The sequence below is a fragment of the Rhopalosiphum maidis genome, chromosome 3, assembly GCF_003676215.2.
Source record: "Rhopalosiphum maidis isolate BTI-1 chromosome 3, ASM367621v3, whole genome shotgun sequence".
Taxonomy (NCBI): Eukaryota; Metazoa; Arthropoda; class Insecta; order Hemiptera; family Aphididae; genus Rhopalosiphum; species Rhopalosiphum maidis.
The window spans coordinates 47,074,125-47,095,014 of NC_040879.1; the positions used below are offsets into that span (position 1 = coordinate 47,074,125).

At 25.5% G+C, this 20,890-nt stretch overlaps 1 protein-coding gene across 1 annotated transcript; it reads left to right on the top strand.

Moving 5' to 3' along the window:
* The first annotated feature begins 248 nt into the window (after nt 1-248).
* Nucleotides 249-20,199, top strand: LOC113558553. The gene is made up of 3 exons (XM_026964045.1): nt 249-665; nt 4,796-5,026; nt 19,921-20,199. The coding sequence occupies exons 1-3, from the start codon at nt 566-568 to the stop codon at nt 20,040-20,042; spliced, it is 453 nt and encodes a 150-aa protein (XP_026819846.1). The 5' UTR covers nt 249-565; the 3' UTR covers nt 20,043-20,199.
* The last annotated feature ends 691 nt before the right edge of the window (nt 20,200-20,890 follow it).

The window sequence follows — 20,890 nt, forward strand, 5'->3', positions numbered from 1 at the left end:
CGAATTTCCGTCATTTTATATTACTGGATTTTTTTTTCTACCTGTTACATGGTGTGCTGAACTCAGCTGAACCGGAACACTGCATAAACCCCACTCGTCTGTCAGTTCCGGAAACATTGCCACCAATATAGACGGAATGAAAGTGTTTCGTCTTAATTAAATCGGCCGCATAATATTATGTTAGTGGGAAAAAGCAGGATCTCTGAAAGAAAACCGGTAACTTCCATTCAGTGTGTTGATTAACAGAGTCGGTTTAACTGACCGTACAAGGTATATACTAATATTATAACAAAATTATTAAACGCGCAGCGACGGTCGATATCATTTTTATAATATATTAAAATAACACAAAAAGTGCATGTATACCTAAGAAACTATCCATTTGACTCAGTGAATTTGTAAAGTTCTTCCTTTTCTTTTTGAAAATTTTTTGTTTTGTTAAATTTTCACTTAAAAAACGTGTCGTATTCGATCAAATGTCGGTCTATTTTTGTACGAATAACTGTTGTTAAACTAAATTTGTGAACTCGTTTATTACTGCAAGTTAGGTTACCTATTACTTGCGATGGCAAACAATCGAAAATTGGTAAAATTGTTATTGGTGGTCAATATTGTGTACATTTGTATCGATTTTACATCGACGAGGTCGCCGGGTCTTCATCAAAGTAAGAAAAAGTCGTAATAGGTATCTATCTAAAAATCAAAATATAAACTATAACTGATATATTATTATAGTTATTTTATTACATAACATTAATAAATAAATTTCAAATAATGTAATTAGATCGACGAATAAATGATAAACATTCAAATTATTATAATTATAGTTTTTGAATATTTATTATAATTTTATTAAATTTAGTTAAAGAATAATAGGTATAACCTACAAAAAAAATTACAATTTATAATTAAAATAATTGAGTTTTTTACCACAAATGGTTAAAATTATAAAAAAAAATATTATTTACTTTTCTGCAAAATATCAAGTTTTTCAGCGATTCTTGTTTGTTAATTATAATTTTGTTTTATAGTTATTAAAAAATAAAAACATTTAATTTTGATTAAAATACTAAACTAAAGGGCGTGAAAAGAACAATCTCAATTATTATTATTATTAAGTACCAAACTACATTGGAATTTATACACACCGCCCAATTTAACAGTGCAAATCAGTGGTGGCGTCAAGGAGGGCAAGGTAGGGCCATGGCCCTAATTAAAAATTATTCAATTATATTCAGATTGCCTATAAAGAAATCACATTGTTTATTCTAAAATTAACACAGTTATTTGTTTAACTATTATTTAATAATTTAATGATATTAAAAAAAATAAAATCATTATGAATATTAGTATATATTTAATATATAATAAATGATACGAATATTATAAAACATAAAAAAAATACGAGTGGTTATTATTTTAAAATTTGTTTAACGTTTTGACAATTTGTCGTTGATAAATTGTATTAATTTTTAAAACACTATAGTTCTAATATAAAACAATGTATGTTTAATACTCAAATATTTAAAACTTAATATTAGTAATAATAAAAAAAAATATTAGAATAGTATTTTTTTTTTTTTTTTTTTTTTTTTTTTTTTTTTAATGCTTGTGTCAATTAGTGCATATTTATAATTTTAGAAAATTATTTACTATTATCAAGTTTTTAATAATTAATATATTATTATTATATCAAATCATATAATTAATCAAGAGTCACTAACGGGCAATTTCTTACTCAAATAATGCATGTATAACTTTTTCTATCATCATATACACTTATTGTGATAAAAAATACAGATTGTGTTTACCTTAATGTAAAATAAAAATAAACTATATTGTAATTTATAAGAAATAAAATAACTAATAATTAAAATGGTAATAAAACTTTAACATTTTCAAGTTTGATTGATATGTTTTTATTTAGACGAATTTATTTCTATAAATAGCATAGGTACAAGATACAAGAAATAATTTGTTACTGTGGTGAAAGTTGTAAATTGTACAGATTTTTGAAGTGATTAATATATATTTACTTCTTAGGGTCATATTTTGAATAAATTAAACTAACAACATTTTGGCAAACTTCCATACCCGTTTTTTAAATTCAAATTAAAAGAATCTATTTGACCTTAATATAATATTAAAAACTAAACTACACACTAACTAAAAATATATAGTAGTTATATATATATATTATATAGCAAGTAGGTACACTTTATAAATTTCAGAACTAGAAATAAGCTATAAAGCCTGGGTTATTTATTTTAAGTTTTGTATTTAAAACAATTATAATATATACAAAACTAACTTTCAAAGCCTATTTTTGTATACAAATAAAATATCATATAATTATACAAGAAAAAAAACACGTATATAAGTGTATATGATCATCTTTGAAAATTTTCATGTTTAATAAACGTTGATATGATATTATAAAAAGAAAGCTGCAACTAGTCAGCTGTGAGTGCTCATTGTGTCAGTTTTTTAATAGACTAAATCAGGTCGTGACGCCAAGTAAATAAATCATTGAGTAATTACATAAATTCGATCTTAGTTAAACATACCATGAATAAAATATATATTGGTATATATTATTATACTAATATATAAGGCTCGAGTTTATATGTTTTTATGAAACCAAAATATATATTTACGTTAGAAAAATATATACATAAATATGTGCTAAATAAATCAAAATATGTATTTTACTAATATGATTTATTTATTAATATTTAATTATATAATATATCTATATGAGTTTCTAATGAAACAAATTATATTTTAAACAGTAAAATTATTTAAAAAAAAAGATGTTACAAATTATAAAATACAAATAAAAAAAGCTAAAAAAATTTCAATTGTCTTGATTACAATTTATGATAACAGCCATTTTGAAATTCAAAAGATCTTCGATTTGGTCGTAAAATTGCCTTATACCGACTAACTGATCTTTCGGCTTTTACTGATGTTATTGGATAGTATTGCATTTCGACTATGTCTAAAGGAGTAAGTTATATTTACCGTTGATTAAGTTCAATAATTGGTATTATTTTGTTACTATTTTGTACTTTTGGAAATATGGGAAATTGTCTGTATTGAAAAATACAATCGTATATAATTAATAATTATTAAAAAAATCGCAAATGAACAAATTGTCAAAATATGTAGGAAAAAATAAAATTATTGAGAAATATGTAAAAACATTTACTTATGACAAAATATGTAAAAATATGTAAAATAAAATATAGTTAATTTCATTGGAAATCTCTTGAAACGAATTTATCACTCACCTAAATTAATTTGTCAAGTCACAGTAAAAATATGTATTTACATATAAATCTGAGCTTTACTAATATATATTTCTATTCTTAGATGCCCATTAATATCAACGCATTGCTCAATAATGTGATCTAATCGTAAATAAAATGAAAAAATATGATAAAATAATTATGAATATTTAAGATTAAGAACTATATAGACTTAAAATGGTTTAAGTTATTCGGAAAATTATTTCATACAGAATAATAAACGGAATTAAAATTGATCATTCATTAATCAATTTATAATATAAAAACGAATAATGATATAATATTACGGGGAGTTATATATGCAACTTAGCTTACATTCACGCAAACGTTGCAAGCAAATTATTGTACTTCAGGCAATCGACGAAATTTCAAATAAATTATAAAATTAATTTTATCAATGGAATTAGTAATAACCTACTTGAATACTTTGAATAAATTCTAGTTACATTGCTATAGCAATACAAATTGTAATATATTTCATACAGACTGTATATGTATGTTCATACTTACATTATGTTACAGGCAATTTGTAAAACAAACGAATCATTGATAGGCATCTATATATTTTATTAAAGTTGACATCGTAGAAAATACTATACTAAACGTCTAGACCACTTATTGTTTACCTATATAATTAAACACTAATTAAAAAGTAATTATTGAATTTTAAAATAAAATATAATCTATTATGTTTGAAAAAATCCTTTAGGCTTACATAGTTATCTTTGATTAATTACTAGAATAATTTAAATGTACGAAGAAATATAACATTTAAAGTATTAAATACTAATAAAATACAACAAAAACAACAAAGGTATATCCTGAAATAATGAATGTATTAAATTAACTAATTTAAAACTTTTAATTTTTTAAGACACAGTGTATATTATATTTTATGAAAATATAATATGCACATTATAAAATTTATTGAATTATAAATTGTGTCTTTCATTTAGTATTTACTATGTTTATACATCTAATATATTTTTTTAATATTAGAATTAAACCGAGCTTTATCAATTTGTGTTGTTTATTTAAATTATGATTTTAATAAATTTATTTATAATTTAATAGTGGTTAATTCCATGTATTTTTTTAATTATGAACTTAATAATTTAGCGTAATAAGATTATTTGAATTAATATTATCATTATATTATATTTGTATAACTTGAATGTGAGTTAATACAAAAAAATAATTCTTGGGAATTCGATTGGATCAAAATTTGTGATTTTAAAATAATAATAATTGTATATATTTACTTATAATATAATATAAATACCTATTACTTTTATTAAAATTATTATGTTTTAATTATGCCTTAAAGTGGTGTTGACGATAGAAAACATTTTAATGTAAATTTTGCGTTTATAAAATAAAGTATAATTAATATTTAATTGATGTTAATATAAATTTATAATTAAAGGAATCATGGGACTCTTTTTTACCCACTAAGTTAATTTAAAACCGTATTTTTTCGTTAGATAAAAAATTGCCGAACAAAGCAGAAGAAGTCCAATCAGTTGAAACTAAAGTAGCACCTGAAGTATCGGATGCAGGAGAGAATAACGATGATCCAAATGATGCACCGCCGGAAAACGGCAGATTAAACATGAAACGACGACCCAACGGCTGCCCGTTTTGCGATTCTAGTGTATACAGTTATTGCTCCGATAAATTATTGCATGATGCCTGTTGTTGCTTGGATCCGCATGGTAAGTAAACAGAGCTTATGACTTATCAGAACTCAGAACTTTGGGTGCAATATTAACCGTACAAGTAAAGATAATATGTTGGTATACGCGCACGTATTATACTATTATTACTATTATGTATGGTGCGTACCTTCGTGAAATGTATTATAAAAACCGAATTAGCACTAAACATTTTATAACGAAGTAGGTATTAAGAACATTTGATCCCAACTGTATTGTCCATCAAAATAGACCTAACTTAATTGTACCGACTATCCTAGCATTCGGGTAGAACCTCCGAAAAGGTGTAAATATATTTGAATTTATCATGAAACTTACTTGAGGACCAGTAAACGTTATTAATATTGAAGTATTTAGAAAATTACTTAATATATTTCAATGTAAGAAAGTCGTATTCATTTTTCAAGTAAATTTTTGTGACAAAGAATTTAAATATGCCTTCAGAAATTTCACCGGATAAATAAGTTATTATTTACAATTATTGGTAAAAAGTTAATATTTGTATACATATAAAATGTAGACTTTTTATAACATCACTAATGATTTTACTATTATATTTAACTATTTATTACGTAGTGCCCACGCACACATAGTATATTGCCTATATCGAACTCCTTGGATACGGTTTGAATCGAATCTCTTTTAATCTTTAATATAATATTATGTATTGCCTAAACTTATTTATATTTTATACCTTTATAGTTGTATCATGTAGACTGACCACTAAATGAGTAGTTATAATGTAATTAAAAGAAAACGTAAGTACCTACCTACTTGCCAATACAGTAATTTTATCAAGTCACATGAAATCTGTGTTTTAATCAGTAATCCGATAAAACTATATTAATAATGATAAATGTATTTTTTTTTTATCTTGAGTTGTTTATGAAAAATAAAAAAGTTATTGAACACGGTATGTAAAAAAATCAGATAGTTTTACATTTTCTCAAAAGTATGCACTTATTATTAATACCCTTTAAATATTATTAACTTGCCGTTCTAATTATTAGTTGATCACAGATTCACAAAATTAAAATTTTAAGTTAAAATGACTAGATTTTCAATTTATTAATTTTTGATTCTGAGTGGAGTGTTAATTTTTTTTATGTTTGATTACGTGAAGACACTTTATTTTGTATATCAGAAGAAATTCTTCATTCTTGAAAAATGAATATTGAGGGTGGTGGTAGAAAATGTTATCTAGTTAATGTAAATTGAGGAGTCAAAGTAAATTCCCAGTCATTTTTAAAATAATCGTTAAAAACAAATATTTATTTTAACTAAATTATGAAAAATTGGAATATTTACGAAACTTCAGTTTATTACATAATTAATATTGTATTTTTGTTATAATTTAAAAACAAATAATTGTTAAGACTTTATATTTTTACCAAAATTTCATGCGTTTCGTAAACAAGTTATAATCTCGATTCTTTTTGTTTTTTTCTGTCGATATTTGAACTATTCTAATTTTTTTTCGTTCTGTGCTTGATAATATTTATATATTTGTGTTAAAAAATGCTTGAAATTTTAAGTTTTAATACGATAGTTCTAATAAGTTATTATTGCAAAAATTAAAAATAACAAAAGTACGTGGTTAGTTTTTTTATTTTATTTAGGTATTTTAAAGTTCAAATTTTGATGAATATCGTCGATATTGTGAAAATTTACAAATTATTTGGTAGTAAATAGGTCATACAATTTTTAATTTGAATACCTTATTAATTTGAAAATGTAGTAATATAATATTCTTCTTTTATTTCCTTTATAGTGATTTAAAAATATCGAATTTACATAGTAACAATTTAAATTTATAATCGTTTGAAATTATTTAAATATAAAAATGTAAAATAGCAATTTTTGCTCTAATGATTTTATTTATTTTGTTATTATTCAAAAACATTAAGCTTAAGGGTTGAAACTTTTAACCATTAGATATATTATTATTTTCTATACGAAATTTGTTTTTATAATATATTGACTAGTTTTAAAGTATTTTTATATTATTACATTATTTTACTGTCAGTATTGACTTAAATTAATAACAATAATATATGGTAGGTTTAATATTATAGTTATGTATTGTTTTATAATTTATGTTATTTTTCTGTTAAAATTAGTCCAGTCTACCACATTACTATTTACAAATAGAAAAATAAATTAGTAATTGTAATAATATAAGTAAATTGATTTACTTATGTAAATTATAAAACGTTCTTAGAAATAGATACCGACAGTTGACATACCGTCTCCGTTTAGAATTGTTTTTCGTATGGTATGATTATTATTGAATTCAAATTGAACACACTCATTACAGTGACTTATTCATTGACTTATAATATATATACTCAACACATACTTTATAGCAGAGTGACTTTCTCAGTTTTTTTATGAAAATCTCCGTGAATTACGTACTATTCTACTATTTCAATCGTATTTATCATAAAATGGGATAACAAAATAGTTATATCATTAGGTAATTATAAATATATTATCTTATAACTTAGAAATAAATATAATATATAAGAAAAAGCATATACATCAAACAAATGCAACCACGTTCAAATACTAATCGTCATTGTATAACATGTTCTATCAATAACTAGTACATTTGCTCACTAATAAATAGTTAAAAGAGATTGTTCAAAACTTTAAATTATTTTTACTACGTGAAATATTATCTATGAAAATGTTATGTATAAAATATCATTCTTTTCTAACGTTTTATTCTAAGTAATCGCAGACGTGAATACAGGAAAGGGTTAAGGCCACCAAGCATAGGCGTAAATTTGCCATGTTATAGAAGGAGGGCTAAAAATATAAACATAGAACAGGCCTGCGGAGGGCTTCGCCTACCCCGCACCCCAACATATAAATTACAATTTTATCGTAAAATTTATTATATTAAACGTATATAAAAATTAAAAAACTTCAAAATTATTTTATTTAAGACATAATATAATGATAAATAATTTTTTATCGTTGTCGTTATAAAATATTAACGTATAGCTCAATCATTTTAATTTTATTGTAGAAATTTACAATACAAAATTCATACATGAAGCTTAAATGTTCACATAATACATATTTATTATAATTTTTCTCTAATAAATAAATTTAAATTTCTTAAAAAACAATTTACACCTATGCCACCAAGGACCTTTGGATGAATTATATATTTTAAATTTATTTATATAATAAATACCTACATGACATATTATATTCATAATTAAACTATTAGTACTAAAATTTATCTTTAAACTGTTTTTCTAAAAAAATCTAACACTCCCCATTTCAGAATTTTAGACGTTGCTATACAAAAATATCAAAGTATACTAAATTTGAGTTTTGTTTATTTATATTGTGTAATAGAAATATATGTCCTTTTAAATCATTTAATTATGAATAAAACTATAGCTTTAAATATTATTATAGTTTAAATTTTAACGATCAATAGACGTGAATATATAGGTTAGGAAGACATTTATAGACTATTATAATTGTTTCAATTACTATGACGCAACGAAAAATAAGTTATTTTATTTATTAAAAACTATAAATTTAAATCAGTACTTGAAAGCAATGACATATTTTTTCTGTCTATAAGTATTCTTATATTTTATCGGTATTTTTTTCGGTCATCTAAATGGTCCAACCTCGAGGCTTTAATATACGTCTATAATCTGTCAATAAATATATTATTTCCTTTCGTAATCCTACTGCACGCTACTGTACATATTTTAAAATAATATATTTGTAAAATAATTTAGCATTTTTTTTTAATAATTTTAAAACGTGTTTTAAAGTTACTTTTTCATTTAACTAATTTAAGTAAAAATGTATTTATGTAATTTATCGCAAATTTTTTTTGCCATTCTTATTATTTACAATATTTTTTTTTTTTTTATGAAGTTTATTAATAATAATTAATAAAACTAAAAAAAATTAACAGCAACAAGTGTAAAATATAGTATGATCACAAATATATTAAGATATAATAAATATCACTTTTAGAATAAAATTGTATATTACTTTTTTTACAATTCATTATTATAGATTACAGATACTTACAAAATGCATTTATCCAATTGTTTATTTAGTTAATCCAACGTGTATGAAGTTAATTTATCATACGAGTATACTATATAAACATATACATACTAATATTGTTATTACTATTGTATATAATGTGAATATATATAAAAATATAACATACAATATAGAATATTGAATAATATTATAAATAATATTAATTAGGTACCTACTATCTATATTTTTTTTTAATTTATAATAAATTATGCCTGCATATTTATTAATATAATATATGACTACGACTTGAAAAATTACATTACAATATAACAAGTAACATTTTAACAGCAATAAATAGAAAAAAAATTATTATTATTAATGACTACTATGACTTACTTCATTACTTGTTTTTTTAAAATCGACGTTATAGAAACAATAAACATTTTTAAATTGCTCTAGTTCTTTAAAAATACGATTAATTAAAATCTATTACTGTTATAAAATAGTAGCACTAGAAAAAACAGTATTTAATTAGATAGGTAGTTAAAAATGCATTTAAACTATTTAACTGAACTTTTTAAAATTTCTAACCTATGGAATGAAATTACTGAAATGATATTAAACATTTACAGTAGACCATAAAATAATTATTATGTGTGGTACATCGATCTAAATTGATTGTCTTGTACGCCATCACATGTGTAATATATTATATGAATAAATAGAACATATTTTGTTATTAATCGTATGATATTCCTAAATCTGGATACAAACTAATCATGATAATGCTGATTATTATTGGTAAAACGACGATGAATTTTCGAAAATCATGCGTGTCAACAGCCTTTACGTTTAAATATAGTTGACAGATGTGTATGTATACCTACAGTATACATATTATGTATTATATTTTTTGTGCATTGTATTTCTAATCCTACCCGGCAATCTGTGTACAAAATAAATATATTATTAAGTAATAATAATATTGTTAAACGAATATTATTTTATGGTGACATGGTGTGCATATTATACGCATGGAATGCCGAGCATATTACATGGCGCGTGTAGGTACAACTTGCATTATGTACATTTTATTCATACACAAAGCATCACGATATCGTCGATATCTATATATATATAGCGCGTGTAAAATGCTCGTTTAAAACAATAAAACTAATATTTAAAACATGAACCTCGATTTTGGACAACCGATTTCTTTGAATACACGCGATTATAAAAAAATAGATTTCTGCGCTTGTAACATAATATACGACGATAAAATATTATATGCTACTAAATGTTATCACTTATTATCATTCTCTTTCTGCACACGTGCCAATTATAATATGTATGTAGGTACATTCTTATATTATGCTGTTCTATTTTTTATAGAAAATTCTATGTACGATTCATGACGGAATTGTAAAACTCTCGCGAAAACGCAAGCTAAATAAAATCAGATAATCATTCGCATGGCGTCGTTCTATAGAAGTTATTTATGTCTCAATTTGTTTTTCTCCTCAAAAAAAAAAAAACATTTTATTTTTTATTAAATTTATAAATTTGAAGAGTCTATTTAAAGTTATAAGTCATATATTTTCATTAAATTATCGATATTAATATTTTATACTTTATTGATATTGTATAATTTTGTTTTATTTTATATGATCATATTAAATCTTTTTATTTATTATTATTATTCTTAATAAAGAGAAAGATAAATATTTTTATTTTTAGATGGGTCGAGATTATTTTTCAGGCTTTTCACACTATTCCAACTAACATGTTTTAAATATAAACTCTATGACAGAAAACTTAAACATCAATAATTCAAAATTCAATCTATTAAAAAAAAAAAATATATTATAATCATGTCATATAATAGGTATTATTATTATTTCTATTTTCTATAATAATTATTGTAAGTATCGCATCGTTATATTAATATATACTATAATATATAAACTATTTTATTAGGTATGAACCGGCCCGGGTTAAATCAATTGGGCACCCTAGGCACTTTCTCCACAATATGGAGAAATTATATTATAAATTAAATTGTCTGGTATATATAAACGTATTATACCTAAGAAAGAAAAATAAAGTTTAAATTAATCTAATAAAATTATTTTTATTTGTTCAACATTAATAGTGTGTATTTAATAAAAATGTTATAAAATAAATCAAATGAAAAATAGTGATAATTTAAATAATATTATATAAAATATTATTAAAAATTATTTTTTCTACAAATTAAATGTGAATACAATATTATCTATTATTTTATCGGTATTCATTTCTTGGTCTATTGACAGCAACGATAAGAACAATAATTTGTATTGTGTAAGAATTGACCTTTGCAAATTTTTTACACGTTTCAATATTGAAAACCCTTCACCCTCACATTCCGAAGTTTCTTTGTAGTAATATTTAATTAATTTTTACTTAAAATGTCAAGATTGTCAATTTTATTTATAGAAGTTGAAATTTTTTTCATTTGAAACAGTCACGTTTAAGGGTTTTATAGATGTATACAATTGATCCAGATTGTTTTCTAAGAAATGCGTCTTTTTTTATTTTTTTCGTATTCCGTCTTGTATGTTTTTATATCAATATGCCATCTTAGTTATACTTATATAATACTCGTAAAAAATATGAACAATGAAAAATTTTACTTTAAATATGAAAGTTTTATCATCAAGTTATGAATCGAACTCATAAATGTAAAGGTAACCAATTATTTTAAATTATATTAATATTAATCCGAGAATATATGTTTCCTAATTATCAAAAATTAAAAATTAAGGAAATTAAGTTTTATTATACTTGTGTTCTGTTAAGCTAAGAATACATGTAAACTTTCAAATTTTTTGACCGTTGCACGAAAAGTGGAAAGATTTTGGTAGAAAGTAATTTATTATACTAATTTTATCTAGATTAAACATTATGACTATTACTATTTTTAATATTTCATCAAATCTATACTATGAAAAATACTCCAAAATATTAGTCTTCATTGAAAAACCCCTTGCTTCTGAGCATTGAAAGTAAAAATATATTATTACTATCTAACATACGTATTATTTTTATTCTTATTAATGTATATATAATACATAAATTATGAATATACATTTTTGTATCAATAAAATAATTTTTTCAATTAAACTAAATTATTATTAAAAATTTTACTGGCCCTATTTGTTTGTTGGCCCTAGGCACAGTACCTATAGTGTCTATGGAGTATGCGTTAACACAGCTCTGAGTATGAATACTATATTTAGGTATCTATAAAAAATACTTCATTGAAATATTAATAATATTAATATTAATACACATAAATGTAATAATATTTTTTTTCTTCTATTTATCATGTAAAAATAAAAAATTTAACATGTCTGTGATGAATTTAAATAAGTGTTCAAACCTGGTAGGCTCTTTTACCCTGTCAGTGTGTAACTGCAGATATCAATATTAAAAATGACTTGGAATTCGATGAAGTATGTCTTTGTTTTGCTCAAAAAATGTTAACATTTTAAATCGCTTTGGTACAACCTAAGGCGGCACTAGATATTTTGTTGGGGGGAGGGACTAAGCTATAATATTCATAATAATATCATACCATAGCATAAATAATATAATATATGTATATTATACATTTTATTAACTAACTAGTAACTACACGTGTCTATAACTATAGATTGTAGGTTGACGATACCTGTATAATATGTTTTTTTTATAATTTTGTTTTTAATCATACATTTTTTTTTAAATATGGGCTTGGGAGTGGTGGTTTCTATGTCTCCTTGGAATTATCCCCAGGTACAATGCATAATATATTATATTATGTAGATTTAAGTTCAATAGTACGGGACTGTTATGAAATAATGCTACAAATTATGTATTATACTATTAAGTGCTCGACTTGGCAAAATGAAAGCAGAGGGACTTTCTTTACTTTAAAAAAAGAGCGTGCCCATCACTTTTTAAACGTTATTGAACCGTGGTGGATATGCCCCCACACCCCTTAAAACCCCTCTTTAAATCATATAAAAATATTTATAAATAATCAATTTGAAAAATAAAAATAGTTACAAGTTAATATAAAACATATGTAATTACTGTACTTATTATATATATTATAGTTATAAATAATAATAAACTCAAAAAGGATCCATTTTTGACTACCTATTTATATTCAAATAGTTCCATAAATTATTATTAGTATTATGTTGTTTTTATTTCCTGTTTAATCCTTTTTGGATAACGAATTTCTTCCACCACTCATACGCCACTTATTATCCAAGATTTTACATAGCTGCTTGGTATAAGTCTATTAGTGGGTAGACTAGTAGATACAATAGTTATATTGTATTAAATAACAACGACGATAATGAAATTAAATTTAAAAAAAAATAATATTTCAATCTATGATAATTGATAATAAATTTTAGTGAATAATTATAACAGTAATAACTCACAATATATTACATGGATATTATAATTTTAAGAACCCATAAGATAAATTATGATGGTATCTTGCGTATTTTGAGAAAATTGGAGAATGACGAAACGTCCTTGCGTTCCCTTTAAACTTAAACATACAAGCAAGGATACGCTAAAATTTCTGTAAAATTAGTTGGGGGTACTCCGTCCCCCTAAGCCCCCCAAGTCGATCACTGGTTAATGGTTATACAGTCTGTTATAAATACTATTAAATTGATGATGATTAAACATTTTCATACGAAATATGAAATGCATACGCGTATATAAAAGTAAATATTATAAATTATAATATATTACATTTCGCAGAGACGATCGATGGTAATAACATTATATGCACCGTTACTCGCTGCAGAACAGCTTCACGAAAAAAAAAACTATATGAATAATGTACTGCAGATATAATAAAAAACAGATTTTGCCCATTAAGTCATTTAAAAAAAAAAAAAAACCGTTAAACAGACAATAAACTAGTTAGAGACTCCCCAAAAAATTGGTTCGTGTGCGTTAAATGGGTTTCGTAAATATTACAATACATAGTTATAAAATAAATAATAATATCGTAATAGGACCTAGTCACAGTCTACTGCACGCACCGTTCAGACAACCAAAACAACAACCAAAACAACAACAACAACAACAACAACAGAAGCGACGACACCTTTTCGGGCGCGCTCATAATGACATTAAATAATTGTATTATACCATCCACCATTTGGTGTAATAATACAATATTATCATATACATGTATATATATATATTACGCGTCTCGTCTTCCGCGTCGTCTGTCCCCCTTCGGCGGCGTCGGCGGCGAACAGGAGACTTGGGTGCGAGCCGGGTCAAGGTTACGCGCGCCGTCACGGCCACCGCCCCTTGACGCTGTCGGTCCGGCGTGCCGTCGTCGTCGCGTTGTCCCGACACGCGTCAAGACGAAATACCGTCGCGTAGGGTTCGTTCGGGTTTCCCGCCGTGCATTATCGTCTGTCTCGCAGCCATCGGGCGCGCGGTGGCGGGCGGAGGAGGATCGCGACCACGCACGTGTGTCCCGGACCGACGGCGTCCTCGTGGAGGAGACGGACGACGGTTTTTACCACACTGTTACCCGAAAAACCCGTTTGGCTGTTGGAACTTGTCCCGAGATCGGCGCCGCCCAATCGCGTACATTAATTAACAACAATATCACAACGCTTAATATACGTAGTAAAATATGTTAAATTGTTATTGCTTGTCGCCGGACGGCCGAAATTTTCGCCGACGGTTGTCGTCCGGTTTTGCTGGCACTTTCGCGGGCGGGCGGTTCTACAAAAATCCCCTCCGCGTTACTGCACGTCGGTCCGCCGGCGACACCGACGCGCGGCAATACAATAACAATACGTATACGATAGTCGTTTTTGCATTTCCCTGCGAAGAATTAATATCGATTTCGCCGGACGCTGCAAAAGCCGGAGAAAATATTTTAGAAGTGTAAAAATTATTTATTATTTATTTAGTTAATAGTAAACGTGAACTTGGCCCAATGAACAATTTAGACGTGCGCACGGGTGGGTATGCAGAGGAATATGCGCTTGCATGGGTTAGGCACTCAGCAGATGAGTTTTTCAGGAGGCATACGAACAAAGTACCAAAATGACTCTTTTTAGAAAAAATAAAATTAACTAAATATTTAAGTACAATCGACGTTTACGACTTTATTGTGTAACAAGAAATGTAATTAAATTATATTTTTTCAATGTTAAAAAAATGTTAATGTCTTTATAAAAATTGTTAAAAAATGCATTATTTTCTAATATAAGAATATTAAAAATATGCTTATTTTACATTTAACAGTGTTTAAGATGGAGTAAATCCACTGGCATTTAATTTGTCACGATAGTATAATAGTTAATAATACAACATAATTACTCATTTAAAAATATTTAGATAGTATACCTACTAGTAATATTATGTGCAATTTCACAATACAATTTAAAATGTGAAGTAATGATCAACATTGGTAATGGGCGATATGTGCCTTATAAGTTCATTTTTCGTAGTTTGTACTGAATACTAGATATAGTATCACAGTGAAAAACTGAACGCAATTTTTCACTGACGACTTAGGAACGTTAAAATGTATTTTAGACAGGAGGGTAGCTAACTAGCTAATAGTAGTAAGTTGATTTTACCAGATATGAAATTATTAATTATTATATTATTGATATCTACAAAATAAAACGTTGCATTTTTTCCATACTGTAAATGTAAAATAATATTCTAGGCGTGTAATAATTTCAGTTTCTCCTAAAAATGTACAAATTCATAATTTATGTCAATCATTTTATATATTTGTTGGTGAATAAAATATTAAATAACAATTATGATTAGGTAAAGTAAAATATTGCTGTCGGCTCTTGGACTCTCAGAGCCTCAATGGGTTTTTCAGATACTTCGTTTGACGTATCGTGTCCTAATAGATAAACACAGTCCAACTCTGAAAATTATTTCCGGTAGATTGTGGTTAATGATTACCCTTATGATAACAATGTCAAATCAGAAAATAGTGAAAAACACACTACACGACAGAAAACATAGCTGTGAACACACGATCCATTGTATCTCAAATACATAGGTATACATATACTGTAAGTGGTATTATACTTATATCGCGCATAGCTTGCAATAATACTATATACCTACCGCTGAGTAACTGCCACTGCATATTGTAACGGTTCTCACGGCCAACGATTGAAACGATAAAAATAGTTATATCATCGTCAGCATTCGGCCGCGATAAACAATGCCTTCCGGACAAACGATGTTCCGCCCTTGTTCAAGTTACCTACACCATATTAATATAACATATGTTTATTATGTGATTTATCAAATCCATCATCATTTATGCACCCAAAGTGAGAAGAGTAAATATTAACGTTATTATATATCGAGTGTGTAGTTTTCTATTCATACGAATAACATACTAAGGTGAATTTCATTGAAATTGTTTTTAATGGATTTCGTATCTATATAGGCTATAGTACGAAGTAAGAGTTGCAATCGTTCGATCATAATATATTATATTAAATAATAATAAATTAATTCAACTATACAGAGAATTATTTCAAGTAATCTAGAAATGTTAATACAATTCCTCGAGTGGGTCTTCCACGATATTTTAAAATGATATTACTAACTTGAAACCTGTTGCTGTTGTATATAGCATTATATTAGTGTTAGTGCTAGTGTGCTTCCCCTAAATATAATTGCCACATTTTTCTGTTTCACCAGTTCACCACCGAGAGTTAGTGTATTTACAGTGTAAGAGTATATCCGACGTATTTAAGGCTTTATAACTCCTTAGATACCTATTATTGAGTGGTTGAGAGGGAAATTAAAGGTTAATATTAATATATAATATAATAATATAATACTAATATTTTAGTTAGTACGAGTATAATAGTATATACCTATAATAGGTACCTAAACATAGCAAAAATAAATTTGTCTAGACTTTCCGTTTGTATTTTGTATTTGGTAAAAAAAAAAAATACATGTATAATACTACCACCGGAGTATCGTCTCAACGAAATAATAACGTATCAGTGTATCATAAAGCATTTTAGCAAGCATTGTGGATAGGAAAGAAAATCATAAAATCAAGTTCAGACCGTTCCACGTACTTATTATATTGTAAAGTGTTTATGCACTTGTGTAATATTATATCACATTAATAATAATAATGATAATATAATATCTTCTCGCTCGTGGACAGCTCAACGGAATTTGGAAAATGACGTTAAGCGTGTAACGTAACGAGCGTTAACACGTACAACGCAGTTACCAGTCCGGTAGGTCGTTTATATTGTGCGTCGTCTGGTTATATTAGACATATGCATAATATTCATTATATATATAACAGACTGCGGGTACCTACGACGTGTGCATCTATATTTCTCATTCTCCGAAATTGTCTCCTGCTATTTACTATACAAGTACAATAATAATAATATATGTCAAGTATATGTATACGCGTGTGCCGACGTACATAACACTTGTACGTGATGTTTGTCGCTCAAGTACACACTCAAAACAAACAAAATACTCGCGGACATATTTTATATTACTATGCAATCTGCAACGATAAACCAACGTGGTCACTAACGAATCGTATCTATATTCTACAACACAACGTATATTGAGTAAAAAGAATCCTTTTTTCATCATTTCGAAAAATAATGACGATTTTGAATTGTTTTTTTTCAGGATGTTTTACTTATATTAATGGTGATATACATTTCTAGATTCCTTTTCCGAAGTAGATCAAATTTTTGAGAATTTTGATGTATAAAATCGATTTGAACGAGTAATTAGTTAATTATGACTTACAACTCATAAGTAATTGTTGAAGATGTAGATCAGCCGAGTGAAGGGATAACCAGCAAAATATTAGTCTACTGTTCATCTAAATTATTGTATACTTTTACGCATAGTATATAAATGTTGGGTTGGAATATGATATGAAAAATATAATATGTTGTCGAAAAGTTATAAACATAAAAACATAAAAATATAATTAAACGTTATTGAATAAGTATAATAGTTTTCAACAAGGTCATAATGAATTTAAATTATCACCCTATACACTGTTCTATCAAAAATGGCATGTCGAGACGGTTGTTGCTTTATACGATTATTATTATCTGTTGTCAAATTCGACAGAAAGTTCAATTGATTATTTGAACGTGTTCCGGTAACAGGTGGCTTATAATATTATAGATATCGATTTAAATAATTATTATAATTACAAGCACATTACTATAGTGTATTACGTGTGTGTATTACTATATTGTGCCATAACTTGTATAATCACCTTTATACATAGCAGTGTGTATATAATATTATACATTTATATAGTCTATACACATTGAAAAGTACCTTTATACTATATTATTTATCTTAAATCATAACTGTAAGTAGAGTAAGTCAGATAATCGATGACTTAAGCTCATTGTAATGCACTATACATTTTTCTTACGGTTTAATAATATTATTATGGTATATAAGACCTACTCATAAATTATAATATATACTTTGGAATGACTATGACGAAAACATATTTATCTCGTACTCGAGAAAGTAAAACGTGTAAAACAGTTAAATTCTAAGAACGTTCTTTCCTAAAAAAAACTGTAGATTTTTTTATCATAATGAATCAAATTTTATTGGAAATTAAATAATTATTTTAAAACTAAAACTGTATAATACATAAGGGGATTCAAGTGTATTATTTTTATAATTATTAAGTTTTGTATTAGATGTAATATACAAATACATTTTATTCTGTTATAGATAAGCCCTTAATACCACTAAACTATATTTCGCATATATAATATTTTATTTATAAATTAAACTAATAATTAATAAATATATCATGATCTGAAAAACTTAAGTACAAAATAATATGGGGACAAACTAAAAAATATAACTTTCGCTGTAGAAAATAAATGTTATAAATTCATAATTGCAATATATTTTAGTTTGAAATTATTTTTAGCGATATAATTAATAATGTTATAACAATATTAATTTAAATTTAAAATCGGTACTCAATATATATCTAAAAATAGTTATTATTGAGGTTGAACTTATATAATAATGAGTTTAGCTAATTAAATGTACAACAAAAACTTTTAGATAAGAAAGGTATTTTACTATTAAAAATATCTTGTTCATACTGACCTAAGAATAGTCAATATATATAGAAGTCAATTTTGGAATATTGTCCAGGTCAGTTATGAAATGACGTCATTGGATTTATGACACGTGCCAATGTCAAACTATATAGACAATCAAGGTGACTTTAGTCTTTAAGAATTAACTACCAAAATCAAAATTTGCTATTAATTAACTTAAAATTTTTTCATTTTTAACATTTCTAGATATTTATAGATTATACTATTTATACATTTTCATTATTTCTTAATGCCTATATTAATCTTTTTATAAGGCTAACAATAATATTATGCTTCTTTTTTTTGTAAAATGTAAATCATTTCATTATGAAGATTAAAGACTAATATGTTTTAAATTTCCCCAAATTTATATTTGTTTTTTTTTTTATTGGAATTATTGAACAGAAGTCATGTAAACCATAATAACAGAATTAAACCGGGTTTGAGTTAAAAAAAATTTTAATCTACAAATTAAATATTTGTGCAAAAAATGTGTGCCAAATATTAACTTTACAGTTTATACCTATTTTATTATGTATACCTATCGATCTGAAGATTGAAAATTGAAATAGATTATATCTCTTAGTGCTTACTATCAATAAATTATAGACCTATGTATACAAATTATACATTATTTTCATTTTCTTGTTTTTACAGATACAGATTTACCAAATGAATGTCAATTCGCGGATTGTAGTTTTCTTCACTCAAATACTTGCCGAGAACACCGTCTGATTACTGCTTGTTGTTGTAATCAGTTCCTCGCACATAAAAAGTAAACTAATTATAACTATACATTGTTACAGATATATGTATATTGTTGAACTAAATCAGTCAACAAACAAATCAACTTTTTACGAGTACAATTTTTAAATATATTTAATAAATGGTAAAAATTAAAAACTGCATTGATGTTAAGAACCAATAATCTTTATATTTTAAATCTTCAATATAAAATAGTTGTACATTTTATAGTTAATAATTGGTATTAGTATTATCATAACTTACTATATTTATAAATTATAATATTCAAATGATTATATTTGTATATAAGTACTTGATTGTATTTTTTTTAAATTGTAAGTGTTTGAGTAGCCTTAATAATGTCATTTTTATGTTTAATGATACCTAGACTCTAGAGTTATAACATACGGGATATTTTTTCCATTACAAAATTCAAACTTTTTCATTTTTACCCTATATCTCCACTTATAGATAATAGCGGAGGTATGGGATACCTATACTTTTGCATTAATCAACGCAATTTTTACATAATTATTTTCCTTTCTTATTGAAAATGTTGATTCTAAAATTTCGGATTTAAAATGTTTATGATATACTGTGTACATAATTTTTACAAAACACTGATGATTTATATACATTAGTATCTTAAATAATATTTTAAAATATTTTTGGCCTCAACATGTTTCTGCAAACATCCTTGATAATAAATTATAATGTTATGAATTATATATATATATTAGTATATTATTACATCAACAATTTTACACAACACATATATTATTTTGGTAGAATTTAACACAGTTTATAATATATCATAAGTTGTGAACTTTACAGATACTAACAATTTTAGAATTATAAATTATTTGTTATAAAATTAATGATC